General features: G+C 34.2%; 1 protein-coding gene across 2 annotated transcripts in view; it reads left to right on the top strand.

Annotated features, from left to right (window-relative positions):
* Window positions 1-3822: 3822 nt before the first annotated feature.
* LOC128208967 (von Willebrand factor A domain-containing protein 3A-like) overlaps window positions 3823-19790 on the top strand; it is a 60224-nt gene continuing 44256 nt past the window's right edge. For both annotated transcript variants that reach the window (XM_052912739.1, XM_052912748.1), the window contains exons 1-7: window positions 3823-3947; window positions 5528-5686; window positions 9404-9506; window positions 10087-10214; window positions 11045-11134; window positions 13306-13360; window positions 15290-15391. In XM_052912739.1, the coding sequence (XP_052768699.1) occupies window positions 3874-3947; window positions 5528-5686; window positions 9404-9506; window positions 10087-10214; window positions 11045-11134; window positions 13306-13360; window positions 15290-15391 (711 nt within the window). In that variant the 5' untranslated portion in view covers window positions 3823-3873. The remainder of the gene's footprint in view (window positions 3948-5527; window positions 5687-9403; window positions 9507-10086; window positions 10215-11044; window positions 11135-13305; window positions 13361-15289; window positions 15392-19790) is intronic.

Here is a 19790-nt window from a genome sequence, read left to right as displayed (position 1 = left end):
GCCACTACAATACCTTACCGAGAGGGACGGGGATCAAGTGTGTCAATATTATACAGTGGCGCATGGTAGAGAACCAGATAGCCTCTAGTCAATGTTACATTATGTACATTCTTACGGTTCAGGAGGTGGGCGGGGACTCCTACCCGCACACACTAACAATTTAACTACATATATTTCGATATATGGGGAGGGACGACTATCCAAACACACATACACACCATCTTGGACTCGTCCATGAATCTGAAATCACTTATTTTACTCTTTGATACCGAAATTGAAGAAAAAATACTATAAGTATAACAAATATTTTGCGACACCACGCCGGTACAGTCAAGAAAAAATAGAGAACTGATACATTTACCACTCGGCCACATGGACATATACAAGGTTGGAATACACTGGTAGTTCAAGTAGTAATATCAATCAACCAATCACGCTGCAGCGAATCGCTAAATCGCGGACTAGCGTTTTTCACAATCGTCGACTTCAAAGACAAAATTTGAGCAAATATCAACATTTGCAAAAGGGTTCCAGCTGTGTCAGTATCTCTAATGATTTGCAACGCTTTTTTGTAATGTATTATTTTCTTAAAATTGCATTTTACAAACCGTGATCGAGTCCTTTTAAAAATATAAATAAAGGGCCATTCAAAATTATTGCATTTGAAATACGTGGGAGAATGCGCATTTTATTACTTAATGCATTGATATGAAACTCATTTAGCTTGATTAAGTAATAAAGAAAACGTGCAAAAGCTCTCCATCAATTGTGTGTGACGGTATTCGAGTTAGCTTGACCGTTTTACATTACGTCATCACAATGTTTGGTAGCACCATGTCGTGTGACCTTGGTTTAATTTGAAGCTAGTTCACACCTATCTGTTTACATGTAGGTCAGTTTACTGTTTTATACTTAATTAGCAACCATCTCATACGATGCATCCTCGGCGCCCCAGCGTATCATAACCTATATGATATAGGTTATGATACGCTGGGGTGCCGATGATGATACGATGCAAATATTACATTATCAACACTATCTGTCTGACAATGCCACCTCAGGCTGTTCATATTGGTGAAAAATTACTCAAATGTTATTTACAAAGATGAATCGATATAATCTTTATTTGCGCTTGGATTTTAGATGTGTGTGTTCCTTTTTATATGTACGGCTCTAACATTTTAACCCAAACAAATAGGACCAATAACAAATTCCTACTCCCAGCCAAAACGAGTACTCTTGACCGTCAGACAAAATGCACATGCATAGAATATGATTATGTCTTATTAATAAAATGCTGTTTTAATATTTTTCGAAACCAATGCTCAGAGGGAAATCAAACATAGAATTTAATGCTGCAAAAATACGCCCAAAACCGTATTGCACTGTTTTGCAACATGCACAGCACTCTTGGTCGGACGGTGACCTGTATTAAGTGGTAACCTGCATTATGCGGCCACTCCAAATTCATCCTGTACGTTTTAGTATATAAAGTACTTGCATTAACAATCATATATCTCGAGTCTTCCTCATCCTTTTAAAAAATACCAAACTTATAATCGTTAAAGACTTTAGACACGCGTGCCAATTTCTAAATTACAACAAGTGCATTGCAAGGGCCAATGTTCAATTCTTATATTGTATGTGTTGTACCCACTTTCAATACTAATAGTTTGTTATGAATACCTTAGCTGTAATCCTTACTTTAGTGTCAATTTAATGTATATTTGTTATTTCTTATCCTACTTCGCTTAAATCGACTCCGTCAAACAAAAGGTCACAACAGGGTGTAGTAAAGGACAGCAGGGTGTTGGAAAAGGGCAGCAGGGTGCCCCACACCGCTATGTAGGCATAGCTGGAGCACTGCATACCACTTCGAAGTTCCTCCATTAACACTAACGAAAAGTTTAGATTAAACGTTATATATTTTACAACGATTTTGAAGAAAGCTATGATAGCTTATACTAAGTCAGTCTCGTTGGCACGATGTTGCTCGAGAGTATGGTCTTGTGATGTGGGGGAATCCGGAGTACGCTGAGAAAACCCACTTGTCTGGCTTGGTGACCACTAACCTAACTCACATGCGCCCAGGCCGGGAATCGAACCCGGGTCGCCTTGGTGAGAAGCGAGTTCGCTAACCACTGTCTATGTTCATTGTTATGGATGACCATTTGGGACTGTAACTATAGTACTCATTTAAAGTAAATAAGTAATGTTTGTCTTTATTGTAATTAATAATTTAAAGAGGGAATTGTAGTAAAGTCGTGGAAAAATCACGAGCCTCACATATCGGTTGTTCAAAGGGGAGGGTAAGGTTCTAAACTCGTCCAAAATGTCCAAACATAACTATTTCTGTCAGGTTTGTGAAGAACTATATAATCATCAATTTAAAGAAAAAATAATACTTGATAATTGATATCATAATGCCTCGTTTTATATAAAATCAATAAAAGACTTAAAGCCGCACTGTGTGTGCATACAACGTGACAAATTGCGTCATAAATGCTACGTCGTAAATGAAATATAGGGCAGTCTTCGCCGCTTACGGAGCCCCGCATTCGGTCTTTTACCAGAGTTTTATTGAGAATTTAGTTTCTTAAAACACTTCGACAAACCGTTTTACAAAACGGCTGTCTGACGGAGCACTGCCAAACATTATTTTGGAAACAGGTTTGTCGAAGTGTTTGATGAAATTAACCACCTTGTCAAACGCATGAAAAAAGCGAAGGCGGGGCTCTTAAGCGGCATTAACTGCCTTTGTTTCATTCAAAATGGTGTAGTAAAAAAAGTTATCATAGTTTAAAGTCTTCATTTTAAGCGAAATGTTGCCTTTCGATGTAGCATATATGACGTAATTTATCACGTGGTATACATACACTGTATATGGATTGATGTTTTTTTTAAATACATTTTTATGTTCGTTCAATTTATTAATCTTAAATTATAAAAAAATGCATGTGATTTACGTACAGATACAAACTATTAGCGATATTTTATCGAGTTTTTAACTGGCTAATTTGTGGACGCGTAGCTATTAATTAATAAATGAATAAAACAAGGGCTAATATTTTAATCTGAACCTTAAACACAAGTCATTTTTGTTTTTATCATAAGAAAATAAGTTAAACATGATAATGTATCAAAATAAATGAAATAAATAATAAAAATGCATTAACCATTTTGCCTTCAACAATATTGACAATACAACATGTTTTCTCATATCTCCTTATGTTTAGCTAAACGGTCATGCGTTTCATTATGACCATCTTGTTAAATGCCTCCTGGAGTGGTTGATTCCAGTGGCGTTTTTCCGTTACCAGCGCCGCCCCCTCCAACACTACCACGCCATAATGCTACTTCGAGAACAAGAATTAGTCTTCCTATTATCTGCAAGCAATAACAAAAACTACTTCCAGCTAATATGAAGCTTAAGTTAAACAGAAACTTTAATTTGCATAAATAGCAAAATAATGGAATTGTTAAATGATGGGCGAATAATTCGATCACTGGCAAAAAGTGGTGCAATATAATCAAAACTTAAAGTTAATTTGGACAAAGTGACAATTGTTGGCTGGTGCCTACCCTGCAACCCTACATTCGGTAGTGGACTGTGTGGTAAAAAGATAAAAACAAACATTCTATCAGCAACATATAACAAATAATAATCTGATTTGTTCCATTCCAAAAAATAAAATGGTGTTTGTTAGCCTCTTGCAATAACTACAAACCCTTTATTTCGCAAAGTGCTTGCAAGCCAATCAAATACGTGTTAAGAAATTTCGCTTTACGAAAACCAATCATATTTTGCGTTACTGATGGACGTGTAGATAGCAACAGTGTCAACATTTTTTTTTCTATTTTCTATCCATTAAAATGGATATTTTTGGGGCAGGTAGAAGGAGATCCAAGCCTTCGTTTCTCGGCGGGATAGACGAAGAAACTCCAGGGTATACAATCACTAAGAACTGCATTAAAGCTACCTATTTATATAAGATAGATTAAAATGAAAACATGTGAAATCCAAACGAAATCATGAACATGTCAACGCAATCGAAGTTTAGAGCATGAATAATTCAGTTGTTGTTTTTTCTGATTGAAGTGATATATTGAAATGTAAAATGTTTTTGTACGGACCTAGGGATCGTTGTGTCTATTTAATATGTAAATATATATCATTGGAGTTGAATTTTGTACCCTACACCTGGATCATCAGGCCTCCAAAATCCACTTGCGGCTCGCATTTGCAAGTGACTGTTAAAGGATTGAAGAAATTCAATCACACTAGTCCTCAAGACTCAATTAGGAATCCTATTTATTTTTCAAAACAAGATAATTGCGATAAACATTAAAATTAAAATGCCAAATGTAAACAGACAAATCAAAACCAGAGATTCACCTCATATTTTTATGGACTGCACACAATTGAGTGCTGAGACTGTTAAATGAATTGTATGTTGTAGATAATTCTTTAAGGTATCAAAGAAAACTTAAGATTTTATTATTAATTCTTGAATTACTCTTAAATTAATTATAAGCTAGAAATAGACAATCTGACTTCTTCATAAGTGAATCGAGCATCTGTAAATGGCCGGGATTAGGTAAAATAACACTATTATGATAATGAAAAGTAAATTTGAGTGGCTGCAAAGCTAGCTAACGCTTAATCAATATTTCCTGATATAGATCGAAAATTTTGTGAAAATGTAGGGAGAGTCATTATTGTGCAGGGTGAGTAGAATTTCAAGTTCACTCGCCCTCAAGAGCTAGTGACCTAAAACAAAGGCCTGATCACTTTTATCCTCTGCATGATCATGGTAGAAAAACTTGTTTGATCCCCTTATCATCTTTAGTTATAGAGGCCATACTCATGAAATAGGTTTAGACAATAGATTTTGGGAAAAATATCATGGTTTGCTCATTTTGAGTCAAGAACATCAAGCTAATAGATCTTATTTCTAGTTAGGCAGCATTGGTCAAAATTAGCTCAAGCCCTGATACGTTACTTTATATTACAATATACTGGGGTACGCTGTTTGTCTATTGTGATATCCCTAATAGACAGAGTGACAATAATGTTGATTGGGTCCCATGTTTTTATAGCAAGTCATTGACATGTATGTGCAACAACCCAATTTAATAATGCATCATCTAGATTATAAACAGACATATATATATTCAAATTAAGTAACCCAAAACTGACATTGTATCTGTATATATTAGTATAATTATTGTCTTTTTCTTGAGTGGTTGTTGATTTCCTGTGCGACGCGCAAGTCTATTTTAAGTATGGCATGTAAAGCCAAGACTGAACTCACTGGCTCTGAGCAGATGGAGAAACTAAATTTGTAAAATTATTTTTGTGTTTTTATGTTACATCTATGTCTTTGATATTACTGGAAAATACTTTCCACAGTCATAACAATACACATTTATAATACTATCTTTTTAATACATTTATACCAGTTTCATTAAAATAAATTAATCATGGGATTCAAATTTGTCGAACTGTTATTGTTGCTTATTTTAGGGAAGCTGTGAAACAAAAAGTGCTAGTTGACAGTAAGCGTGGAGACAGTCCTGAAGCAGGAGATGCCAGCGAAAGAGAGAAACAGGACTATGAGGTTAACAATGACAGGAAAAAGGATGACAGTAGTAGCAGTGACAGCAGTGATGATGATTCATCAGAGTATGTTGATTGATTTGTTATCAAACTGTGTGGCTTAAGCTGTTCTAAATAGACCGCCACATAATAATAATTATACGGTAATAATAATAATAATAAAAATGATAATTTATAATAATAATAATAATAATAATAATAATAAAACTTTTATAACTTCATTTAACAGGCCATCACGTAATAATAATAATATAAATGATATATAATAATAATAATAATTATAAAATAATAATAATATATAATAATAAAATCTTCGTTTATTATGTTTAATTGATCACCAGATAAGATTGCATTGATAAGACTCTTTTCAGCAAACATCACATCTAAGGTAATACCTAAGATATCACATCTAAGATGTGATGTTTGCTGAAAATAGTCTAATCAAGATACCATAGCTTAATTGGTCTTTTAAGGTGCTATGTATAGTAGGTGCAGTGTTTTTCTTATGGCCCATTTGTCTTTTGAACAAATACCCAGGTAAAAATATCCCCTTTTTTGTGAAGGAGCATTGACCTCTAAACAGTCAGCAAGTGTAGCATTATAGTGCCATTCCTGAACATGTTTATAGGTTTGTTGAATAAAAGGTTTGAAAACAAGTTGAACATTATATGAATTATGTTAGTATTTTTCCCTTTTTTGCCAGAATAATGCTGTGTTCACCCCAGGGGCGTATCTGGCCGTTTTTGAACTTAAGGCCCGATTGGGGATCAAAGGGGCGGTTGCCCCTTTGTCAGGGGGTGTGGGGGGGCGAAGCCCCCCAGAAGCCATAAACAACCTGAGAATAAAATACTCTGAAAACGCCTAATTCTTATACTACGATATTTAATTTCTTTCACATAATATTTACCAATTTATAATTTACGGTAAGAGTTAAATAAACTCCATGTTTCTGCATTTGGCAGACGCGAATTTGTTGATGATTGTGTCGATGTCAACGTCTGCCTCTCGGTGAATGTGTAATATGCCCAGGTTAGACAACCTTTCACCGGTCATAGTACTGCGAAGGTACGCCTTTATGCGACGCATTGAGCTAAACGAGCGCTCACACGATGCAGACGTGGCTGGCATTACACAGAGTATCGATAGCACACGATGAATGCCGGGATAGGCTGTCCGTGGTGTTGCATCCAGCGTTGCTAGCAGCATAGTAGGCTTTTGGATATCATCATTGGTCCAACGCACTTTCCATCGTCGAACCTCGTCAGCAAACGCTTCTTTCGGCGATTCTATATCGTCCTTAAAGCTGTTATAAATAACATCAGTCTGACCATCGTCAAGATCCCTCAACCGGACTGGTAAGAGCAACTGTGCACAGAACCGTTCTTGGTTGGCCATTACCCTGCTAGATATATGTTTTTTAAATGAAGTTTACCTCCTGTAAGATTGCAGTCAATCCAACGAGGGAGCTGAGTACCTGTTCACATGCCACGAGTGTAAGGATAAACTCGAATCTCAGGATTGCACGCACGTGTTCTCCTGCTTTATCGTCACCATCTGCTTCCAATGTTTCCAAGGCATGGACGACAACTGCAAATGCCTGTGTGAACGTTGTGAGAGCGTCCGTGCGACTCATCCATCGCGTTTCGCAGAGAGTCTTCAACTTCTGGCGACCATCCATCTGGGCACGTGATACAGGATCCTGAGACAGCTCAGTAGCGAATGCATCTAAAGTTTCGCAGAGTAGGAAAATGCAAATCCAATATCCTGAACTGTTTTCATCATTGTTCTAACACATTGTAGTTTACATGTATGTACCAAAGCCAAGTTCAAACAGTGAGACTTACAATGTACGTAGCTCGCAAGTGGTACACGTTCCCGTATCAGTGCTTGAACTCCATTGTATTTTCCTGCCATGTTCCCCGCTCATAGCACTGGGCACGCAGTTTCAAGATGTCCAATCCACAGTCTTGGAGATACTCTACAATGGCCTCAGCAAGATTAACGCCCTTAATTGATCTACAAGTAACAAAGCCAATGAATTTTTCATTAAGCTCATAACGTCCTTCGTTGACTGTAAGAAAGCGAATGCATATAGATAACTGTTCTTTTGTGGAGCAGTCGGTAGCTTCGTCGGCCATGATGGCGAAATATCCGGCTTCTTTACACTGTGTGAGGATACACTGAAGAACGTGATCGGCACATAACGTAATAATCTCATTCTGTATATCAGGCGATGTGTATTTGGCATTTTCTTTTCCGTTTCGGAGGTGATCTGCGAGTATGGGATCGTTTAACGCGTGGGATTGGAGAACCGCCATAAAATTACTCCTTTCTTCCGTGTGGCCTCTAACGGGTATGTTTTGTTTGGTAAGCAACAAAATAACTCTTATTATCTGTCCAAGAATATGTCTATTTCTTTTTACCAAGTCCTTGGTAAACGAAGATAGCTTACAGACAATAGACTCCTTCTTCCCTTTCATGACATCAACGAAATTTTCCGCCATAGCGACACAATTTCTGTGGACTTTGTCTATATGATGACGATTAACATTGGCTGACAAATTTTTCCAATCATTAAAAGGGAGCGTGGAAAAACATCTGGTCTTCCTTGTATCGAAGATCACGCAAGGGGCACACATCACGGAGTCCATATTTACCGAGTACCTCAACCACGGGAAGTTGTTCAACCACTTTGCGTTAAATGCTCTGAGTTTACCACCAATAAGCCTGTAAATCAAGAATAATTATGTCATTTGATACAATAAGGCCTACAATGAGGACTATTTTTGAAACAAATCACGCGGAAATCTACATAAGAAATTAAGAACACATCGACATGCGTTTTATTTTAACAAACTATATGTATTTGTTTTTCCAATAATTTTAATCGAAAGAAAAACAGAAAAGTCGTCAGTTTACCATCTCAGACAAGCTTACCGAAAACAGTAGTTCACCCATTAAACTTGGTGCGTTACTTTATATGAGTAGTATACTTAATAAAAACAAAATAGCAACTCTCCCTTATCCTATTATTTAAGTTCTTTTTTTCTCTTAATACATCGCATAATGGTTTCAAATATAGATCTAGTTTCTTTTGTTTAAAAAAAATGACGTTTCAAAGGAAACACATTGGGTTAAATAATAATTAAATTCAATGTGAATGTCATTAGCATTTGCATAAAAGTGTCAAATTTACCTTGACGGAAACGTATAGGCATGTGCCTCAAGCCAGGACACGGTAAACAAACTCAGTTTCTCTTGTTCATCAAGTTTGACAATGGATCCAGATTTGGTAAAAAGGTCGGGGTAGGGCGGGTTGAAATTGTCCAAACTTGCCATTTTGGAATTTGCCGCTTTGTAAACATCATTCGGATACTGAGTTTCGTTACGATAAAGCGCTGTTGCAAAAAAGGGAAACAACTGTTGTCGAACTAAATCTATACTTCGCGTAAAAAGTGCGTTCACATATTACGGACATAATATTGACCCGACAAGGCGACAACCGCAATTAAAAGTTCATATGAGACTTAACTGATTGAAGGTCTTTAAAAAGTTGTGGATGAAGCCCTCACCCCCCTCTGTCTTCATTTTTATTACATTTTTCGCATTTTTTTTAAATTTCATTTTTGACTATTTGAAAATATTTTTAAGGCCCGGGCCCGGTGTGCCTTATAGGAGCTACGCGCCTGCACCCTATCAAAGGGCCCTGCTACCATTCCCTAAAATGTTATTAAGCACTGAGGTGGAATTTTAACTTACAGATTTTGATAATGCTTTTTTCAGGGACTTCGATGAGCCAGAAGAATGGCATGATGTATATACAGAGAACGCTAAACCACCCAGCGCTCTGACAATAACACATGTGAACCAGACCCATGAACTACAGGTAAAAAATTGCACTGTTCATATCGATGATTAGAAAGGATGTTCATAATAAAATATACATCAGACTAATAACGACATAAATGTAGTGAATTAATCTTCTCCACAACATCAACTGTAAAGCAATCCAACAGCTCTGACTTATACCATTATGGTGAGATATACCGGTAGATGTTTTATATGATTGTTTTTGTTGATGTTTATTAATTCAGCAAATACGCTTGAGCATTAGAGTTGGAATTAGCTGCAAGTATTATGTGGCAAAATTTTGGCCCAAATTTCTCAAATAATCTTAAGTCTCTTTTTCACATTAATAAGCTACATGTAAGCTCACTATTTTTGTTTTGGTAAAATTGTTGAAAAGTTTTTGACTATTATGTTTTGGTTTATAAAACCAAGTTTAAGTAAATGATTTGGCAATGAAATATAATGCTTAAGATATTTGGTATTTGGGGTCAGGATATTATTAAACACATGGCCATATTTTTGACAAACATTTAACTACAATATAATTGTTTTATTTAAGTGTAAATTTTATGTGTTACTGTTAATAAAGATTTTAAATTCATGATGTGTTTTTTTAGCAATTTGCAAACATTGAGGCGGCAGTAAATGCAGAACACCAGAGCTCCGATGAGTGGCTGAAAAGTCACAGTCTGGAATACCTTAACCTGGAACTGAAGAACCTGGTTGACAGAGGGAAAGTGGGCAGGTAAGGCTTCCTTTACTTATTTTAGGGTGAGAATAGTTTAGTGGTATTGGGGTTTCTGCCTCTTATGCAAATGGTTGTGGGTTAGAGCCCTTCTAATGGGTCTCTTGGTGTCTCAACTCCTAACAGGATACCACCACCAATGATTACTAACAATCTCAAGCCTGAGTTCATGCTCAAAACCTCAAACACAGCATTGACATCTAACTACGCTGAATGTTTATTTTATCATAAGAATGTTGACTACTATTTACAGATATATTTTTTTAAAAGAATGGAATTTTTTGTGGGGGGAGCAGGGGTAGTTTGTTAATGAAAGTGCTTTTCTGGGTCTAGACTTAAGACTGTACATAAACATGAGCCCAGAAGTTGCAGAACTTGTTTTTTTCCCAGGAAATTGATTAAAAAATTATTCATACGATCAAGTGAGCATAAATTAGTATGAAATAACCTGAAATATTAATTTTTTTGCATGTTATTGGCCCAAAATTAGAAAAATCAATAATGGACAAGAAATTCTGCTTCTGTTTCTATGCAGAAAAATATTGAGTTATTGCATTACTGTTAGGGTAATGATGTAGTTGTTTATAAGGACCAAAACAACCATTTCCCTGACCCCTCTTTTACCACTTAAGCACGACACAGATTACACTCCAGTTATGCTTTTCTCTATGATATTTAATATGATTAACAACACGTTAAGTTGTGTTACTAGTTTGTTTTTCAAAGAACAAAGTTTGAGTTTTTGTCATAGCCCTGTTATGTACTAAGAAGAGGTAAATTATTCAGCAACCATTTGTAACTGTTGTACCGACATGTGATTGTTTCTTCAGACTTGAACCTGACCTCAAGACTGGCAAACCAAAGCAACACATTCAGTTTGATGCCTATGATGTGAATGAGTTTGAATACAAGCTGAATCTGTAAGTTTGTGTTTTGCTAAACTGTTAGTAAAAATAGCAGGGAATTTTCATGGGTTTGTATTAAAGATCCCGAGCCCTGTTTTATTTAGGTCCCGACAAGGTTTCCTTTGGCTGCCTCAGCTTGTGTCAATTAGATTTGTTATTATTTATAAGGTAAAGAAACGTAAAAAAGAAACGTAAAACCCTCATTTTAGCCACTAAACCATGTTAACGCTCTGGGGCAGGAATAAACATCTTACGTCATTTCTTAACTTAAGTCATTTCTTAAGTTTAGTATCCCACATGTTTTATGATATAATCTCTTCATCATATCTCAAATACTTTATTATATATTCATTGATTTAATTCAAAATGCATTCTTTCATGTCAAAAAACTCTCATCCTTTTCTTTTAATTTGACTACAAAAATTTTAGGAAATTGACTTAAGTTAAGAAATGACCACCCCTAGGATATTATTTTAAACTTGGGGGAAAACTTTACAATAAAATAAAAAAAATAAAAAATAAATATAATTTCTATGAGACCCTACTTAATGATGTTCTGAATGAGCAAAAATAATGGTACAAACTTTCTTCACTAAGCTGTAGATTTGAAATGTTTAATTAACACATTCTGTCCAAATCAGAAGGGTTGTTACATCTTTTGATAGCAGCCATTGAAATTAGACTTTTGATGAACAAGCCTGAATTCTTATACTATTGTATGGCATCAATTTTTTTAACCAGCCCGCCTATATAAAAAATCAGAATTTGAGCAAGCCCAGAAGTAATTTTACCAGTGCAGGGCTTGCGGGCTTGTGTTAATTTCGACCACTGTGATAGTCATGTAGGCATTTGTTATTACAAAATTAAAGATGCGTGATAATCACCATTAGTTTTTGTGCAACTTTTATGTATAAACTGGTCTTGGCATACATTTATTGATCTGCTGTGCTCATTTCGAGGAAACGCGGCTTAAGTATTTATTTTTTCCAATTTAAGCTAAGTATCAAATTACCTTGAAGTCAATTACCTTCCAGGCTATTTTTTCTATAAACCAATTAAGGGCAGGCAATAATGGACTGTTATTGGACTATAAGTGTATGTTCCCACGAGAATTGGAAACTTCCCGATATAGGTGAAACAATAAGAAGTAAAACTTTACCCACAATCCTTAGTGCGGGCTCAGCAAGTATAAGAAATTTCTGCCAGTTATTTGATCAGAGATAATCGGTGATCTCCGTTATTGCCATCATCTCTGCAGATAATGACCACAGACATGTCAACCACTTTTTATGTTCATGTAATAAGCAGTTAATCATGAAGTTTAGATTCATTTGACTTGCAAAATGTAATTAACTATTTTACCTTCTATTGTGAGTTATTTGCCTTGCAAGATGTTATTTACAATTTTACCACAAATCGCCTTTGATGTGTGAATTTGCCATGCAAGATGTTATTAACAATTTTTACCACAAATTACTTTTGATTGTGAATTATTTGCCTTGCAAGATGTTATCTACATTAACCACAAATCACCTTCGATTGTGTGATATTTGCCTAATGTACGATGTAGTTAACAATTTTAACACAAATCGCTTTTGATTTTGTGTTATTTGCCCTGCAATATGTAATTAACAAATTTTACCACAAACTACCTTCGATTGTGTGTTATTTGCCCTGCAATATGTAATTAACAAATTTTACCACAAATTACCTTCGATTGTGTGTTATTTGCCCTGCAATATGTAATTAACAAATTTTACCACAAACTACCTTCGATTGTGTGTTATTTGCCCTGCAATATGTAAATAACAAATTTTACCACAAATTACCTTCGATTGTGTGTTATTTGCCCTGCAATATGTAAATAACAAATTTTACCACAAATTACCTTCGATTGTGTGTTATTTGCCATGTAATATGTAATAAACAATTTTACCGCAAATCACCTTCGATTGTGTGTTATTTGCCATGTAATATGTAATAAACAATTTTACCACAAATTACCTTCGATTGTGTGTTATTTGCCATGTAATATGTAATTAACAATTTTACCGCAAATCACCTTCGATTGTGTGTTATTTGCCATGTAATATGTAATTAACAATTTTACCGCAAATCACCTTCGATTATGGGATTTTTACCTGTTTGCTGTATCGATTTCTAGATTGCATATTATTTTTTTTCAGGTCTATTGAATCATTCACAAAGAGAATAAAATGGCTCCTGACTGGCAGTAAAAGGGTATGTCAAGAACATTTATAGAAACATTATAATAGTTTAGATAGTTTATGCTGACTGATGAACATAAAACGTGACGAAGGTTTTATGGATGTTTTTCATTAAATATAGAGAAAATATCACGGTTTTCCTGTTATGATTTAATGAAAAATGCTCTACTTTTTTCAAATAAATCTTAAGAACAAAATGAGAAATAAATGATGACAGAGAAAATATCATTGTTTTCCTGTTATGATTTAATGAATTATTATCTACTTTTTTCAAATAAATCTTTATCTTAAGAAAAAAATGAGAAATAAATTATGACTTCCTAGAATATAACGAATTAAGCATTTTTTTTCTAATTAAATTGTTTACAAACATGTGAAGCGATATTCTTATATAACACATAATTGCAATAAAAATGTTTTTTCACTTATATAGGTAAAATGTCAGTTGTATGGGGCTCGGGGAAAAAAAAATCAACAATGTTATTTCCTTACGTTTGCATACAATTAGGCTGGCTTTTCTGAAAAATTACTATATAGAGTCATATATCCTTTCAGGCATATACTAAACAGATTTTTTTTTGTTTCAGTTAAGATCACAATGTATTTCACTTTGTGAACACCGAAAGATAAAATTTCACAAGTGGCTAAGCATACAATTAGGCATGCTTTTCTAAAAAAATTAAGAGGATGGCAATAATTTTCGACTCGTGAACATAAGAGTGGCAAGCCACTCCAAAAATATAATTTTTGCAATCACAAGGTGAAATATATGGCGATCTTATACTGAAACTAACAATAAGCCTCTATATGATATCACTCGCTGTTACGAGACCTGTGTCCTATTTTGCTGCGTCATCCGACATCAGAGCTCATTAAACCTGGAAAAACTATCAATAAAGTTATTTCAGGAACAGCTTGATGTCATCAACACTCTCTGACAACATTTAGTAGGCTTTTGCTATTAAATACCAACTGATGTCATTTGTAATGAGTTTTAAGCACAAATTAAAAATAAAAATTGTTTGTTTAATTGGGGTATCAATTTTATCTTGTGAAAATAGCACTTTCATTACGCACTTGACGAAATAAAGCTGATATCCTATTGAAACAAAATTATTCTTTGTGAATTTACAGGAACTTTCAAAGTTTAATTACTTTTCAAATACCACTTGGTATAGAATTCACGAAGGCCTAATCTATGGCCTAGTCAATTTGCAAGCAGTAAAATTCAATTTTGGAACTTGAAATTAATCTTGTGGTAGTTATGATAAAATATAAAGGTAAAGAATTGTATTGAAATTTTATGTTATCTCATTTACTGAACGAACAGCTTATACTTGATGAAAATTTATATGCACGGTTAAAAATGGCAAAACGCAGCATTTTTTTGTCATTTTGCATGGATTAAAGACAAAGATTGTATGTGGAAGTATACATAACCAGTATTTGATGGTCTGAATGTGTAACACTACATGTATACAAAATATGAACTCTGATGAAGGTCAAGATCACCTGCAAAAGAAGAAAAAAAACTTAATAAATTCATGAAAATTGGCAAAAACACCATTTTCACCTTTTCACTTAGTTAAGTGAAAAAATTGGGAATATTTCTCACCAAGAGTTCTAAAAACAGACTATTTACTGGTCTGGACCGATTTTGTCTATTCTAGACTGATTTCAGTATCAGAAAATGGCTAAAAAATTCAAACATCAACCATTTCCATAATAAATTCATTACAATATTTCCTAATGAAAATATGTGTCTTGGATATATGTAACAAATTTGTCTTTATCACTGAAACTTGGCCAACTCAGATTGACAGAATAGTTTCTTCAAATATATTGTTTGACAAAAATCTTCTCATGATTGTCAATTTTAATGATTAAGTAAACACATATGAATTTTATCGACTGGTGTTGGATATTATGTTCTTGTTTGAAGGTTTTTGGGAATGTGAAGGGAGGAAGAGTGGTCGTGTGTGTGGACAGCTCTGATGCGAACACCGGCTTCGGTCGCCTCACTGCATTACAGGAGTCTCTCATTGTAAGTGGCTCTGATTTTTTCTTGATAAGGTTTAGTTAGGTTTTTATTTAAGCGAAACACAAGTATTGCCATAGTGTCTTTGTTTCTTGCATGCCGCGTCATACAAAACTGTATTAAATACACGTAATTCATCTGCAAGAAAAACATACAGCAAAGTTCCTTTGCTCTATTCAAATCTGTTCATGTCATGTCAGTATATTATTAAACAAAAAGTATTGTTTGATGTTAATATGACATCTTAAAATAAAATAGTATGATTGTTGATTGGTCAATATTTATTCAATTATTACTACTATCCAATCAAATAATTTAATTCTGCAAATACTCTCTGTGTGCTGTTTTATTAGTCAGAAAATTGCTTGTATACACTCATAGTGGCTGATTTATGTTCTAGTGGTAACACACTTGACCGTCAATCCAAGGGTCGCAGGTTCGATACCCTGCTGCACGACTTAGAAAATTACTAATCGTCTTCTGGCAGGGACGTTAAATGGGGGTCCCGTGTGACAGTGCTTAACACTGGTGCATGTTAAAGAACGAATTGTTACATTCTGTCTGTGCACTATGCTCCAAAAACCTTAAATGACTGACAATCTTATTGGAGCACTCGCCAAATGGGGCTTGACCAAGTGCCAGTATAAATAAGCTTTCACACCACCATATACACCCTTATACCTTTTAATATTTTCCATGATAAAGATTTATAGTGGACTTGTATTTGCATTTCATCCGTTTTTCAAAGAGAAAACCTTTTAAATAAGGTATTGTTGCCTACATGTATTTCTCTCATCTTTCATCTTATATCTCGTTTAACATCGAAGAAACAATTAATTTGGGAAGTAAATGGTATGATTGGATTGGTAATTTCACCTTAAGCTTATCGACTAACTGTTATAAAACAAATAAATTTCCATGCCTTTGAACTATTTTACACAGAAAGTGCCATAAGGTTTATGCTGGAGTAATATCTTGATATTAAAGTCATGAACATTATATGACGTCAATTGGAGGAGAAAAAAGTTGATTTAATACTTGGCTTTTACCTTATTTGGTTTCGAAATACCATGAGATTACAAGATTTAGTAACTCAGTCATTTATTTAATATTTTTACAATTTTTACTTAACAGAAAACAAGACTTGAGAATAAAATTATAATTTATTTTTGTTTTGTGACAATCTATGGTCGCAAATCTAGAATTTTCTCGAATGACAAAATTTCTGTTGAGAACATAATGATATTAAGTTCTTCTGGACACTATTTCTTGAAACTTCTTGAGTCTGTTAAAACAAGATTAAGCTAAGCTCAATATTTTTGTTTTTCTATTAATTGGGTAATATTTCTTCTCTAAGAGTTTTTTACTTTAAATTGAAGACGTCTATATGTTTAAATGACATTTAACCAGTTTTCATAAATTTATTAAAATCATATATTCAAGTATGTTTTTGGCAAATGAAGTATATAAGCTGCTTAATCCAGTTGCGCTTAGAACTGTCCAGAAAATTTAGGGCCTAGCCCAGATTTCTCGAAACCCCTTTAGTGTGATTAGATAAGAAACAGCATATCAATATTCATTGAGCCCAATTTCTTACTAAATAATGATTTTACTTTATAAAATTTGTTTATCGTTAAATAATCATAAAGATTTTTTTTTTTTTTTTTTTTTTTTTTTTTCAGATTCGTACATGATTTATTCAACAATATGCATTTTACATAGCATAGTATGACATTATATAATACCAATTTACAAGCATGCTATAAGAATGCAGTTATGTTATTTATGAATAGTAATTGAGATACTATGAATGTAGAACCAATCTAAACCAAAAAAAAGACTGGGGAAAAAAAGGAAGGAAAAGAAAAAAATCACAAAATAATCATAAAGATAATTTCCTTTTAAAGGTGAAGAATGTTAATATTACACAAAATATACCAAACCATATGCCCTGTTTCTAAGAAAAATGGTCAAGGTCATAGCCATGGGTGTTAAGGTCTGTTTATACAACCATTTTTAGCTCGACTATTTGACGAATAAGGAGAGCTATACTACTCATCCTGGCTTCGGCGTCGGTGGTGGAGTCGGCGTTGGCGTCACACCTTGGTTAAGGTTTTGCATGTAAGCACCTTAAAGTCATTATCTCAGTAAATACATCAGTTATTGCATCGAAACTTTGGATATGTATTCCCAACTATCTTACATACTAAGTTAATGAAGTTAGATAACAATTATTTGAATATAATGCAAATAATGGGCCTTTATTATTCGACTTAGAAATTCTGGTTAAGGTTTTGCGTGTAAGCACACATAGGTTAATATCTCAGCAACTACTTTAGGTATTGCATTGATACTTGATACAATGGTATTCATCCATCCAACCTACTAAATTAACCAAGTAAGATAACTCTAGTTTGCATTTAATGATAATAATTGCCCTTTTTTATTTGACTTAGAAATTCTGGTTAAGGTTTTGCGTGTAAACACACATAGGTTAATATCTCAGCAACTACTTGAGGTATTGCATTGAGACTTTATACAATGGTACTCAACCATCCAATCTACTTAAATAACCAAGTAAGATAACTCCAGTTTGCATTAAATTAAAATAATGGCCCCTTGTTTATTCGACATAGACATTCTGGTTAGGTTTTGCATGTAACCACTTTTAAATCAATACCTCAGTGAATACATCATGTATTGCATTGAAACTTTACACACAGGCTCCCATCTATTTAACCTTCTTATTTAATCAAGTAAGATAACTCTATCTTTTATAATATATAATTTTTGCCCCTTTCTTATGCGACTTAGAAATTCTGGTTAAGGTCTTGCATGTTAGCACACATAGGATAATATCTCAGCAACTACTTGATGTATTGCATTGAGACTTTATACAATGGTATTCAACCACCCAACTTAATTGAATAACCAAGTTAGATAACTGTATTTTGCAAATAATGGCCCTTTTTTATAAGACTTAGAAATTCTCGTTAAAATTTTGCATGGAACCAAATTTATGTTAATATCTCAGCACATCATGTATTGCATTGAATTCTTATCTAACAGTGATCCATGCATGTTTCGCCTAAACGTTTCAATCCTTACATTGAAAAGCGGCGGAATAGTCGAGCGCGCTGTCTCTGTGACAGCTCTTATTATCTTGGCTATATTTAAAAAAGTTCAATTTATCCATGTATTAAGTTTAAAATGAAGAAAACGAGTGAAAATATGCAAATGCTTTGTGGATTCATAATGCTTGATTTGATAATTGATGAAATGAGATGAAAAGAGAGGACCAAATATATATCATTAAAAATACATACTATATTGTTCTGTTGGGATAACATGTTTTTGCAAATACGACGCTAAAAGGGTTAAAAATATAATGTTTGTCCGGTAAGTGCAGTGGTTAGCGCACTCGCTTCTCACCAAGGTGACCTGGGTTTGATTCCCGACCTGGGCCAAGTGAGTTTGGTTAGTGCTCAGCAAGCCAGACAAGTGGGTTTTCTCCGGGTACACCGCACAATACAAGACCACACTCTCAGCAACATTGTGTCAACAAGAGTGACTTAGTATAAGCTATCATAGCTTTTTTCACATTTGTTGTAAAATATATAATGTTTAAACTAAAAAATAATAAAGATGACTTGTATGCACACCATTGAAGACGATCAATGAAGCGGGGCAGCGGCCCCAAGCTGTCCCCTTTTATCAGCCTTCGGGCCGAAGGTTGGTCAATAAAGTAAACAATCAACAGATAAGTAATAATGTCTGCTTGCTCAGCCGCAGTGGTGCTGTTTTTTACCCAATATGTATTCCATTGAGGATTATATGATTCAAATCAGACCATTATAAGAAAGATCTTTCTTGGTTTTAGTCATTAATTGAAATTAAGTTAGTTTCATAGTGTCATTATTTGAATGAATGGAACTTTAGCCAGCATTGAAAATGAACAAGACGTTTGGGATTATTTTGTTTTGTTGTATTGCCATATGATATTTTTTTTTGAGATAATTGAAGCAACGACTGAAATCCTATATTAAAATGGCCCCCAGTGCAATTCTGACTGATGGAGATGAAATGAAAAACTTATCAACATAGTCTTTAACCTTTAAGAATATTTCCGTATTTGTTTCATTGTTGATTTCCCACATGGTTCTAGACAATGCTTTATATTTCTATGGTAACAAAACATCTTGTATTATAAAAACATAACCTTTTAGAAGCATGAAAGATGGACTGTGCTACAGACAAGAAAACATGCAATAAGTCATTTATACTTCAGTAAGATTAAATATACTCATTTAGTATCTTATCTATGGACAATTATCTGACTTCGTGAGAAAAGCTATTTGCTTGACATGCAAACCCTTTTTTTTATCCATTTGAGGTAAATGTTCTC

The sequence above is a fragment of the Mya arenaria genome, chromosome 2, assembly GCF_026914265.1.
Source record: "Mya arenaria isolate MELC-2E11 chromosome 2, ASM2691426v1".
Classification (NCBI taxonomy): Eukaryota; Metazoa; Mollusca; class Bivalvia; order Myida; family Myidae; genus Mya; species Mya arenaria.
The sequence above is the reverse complement of the archived record's forward strand: the minus strand, read 5'-3'. Positions and strand labels throughout refer to the sequence as shown.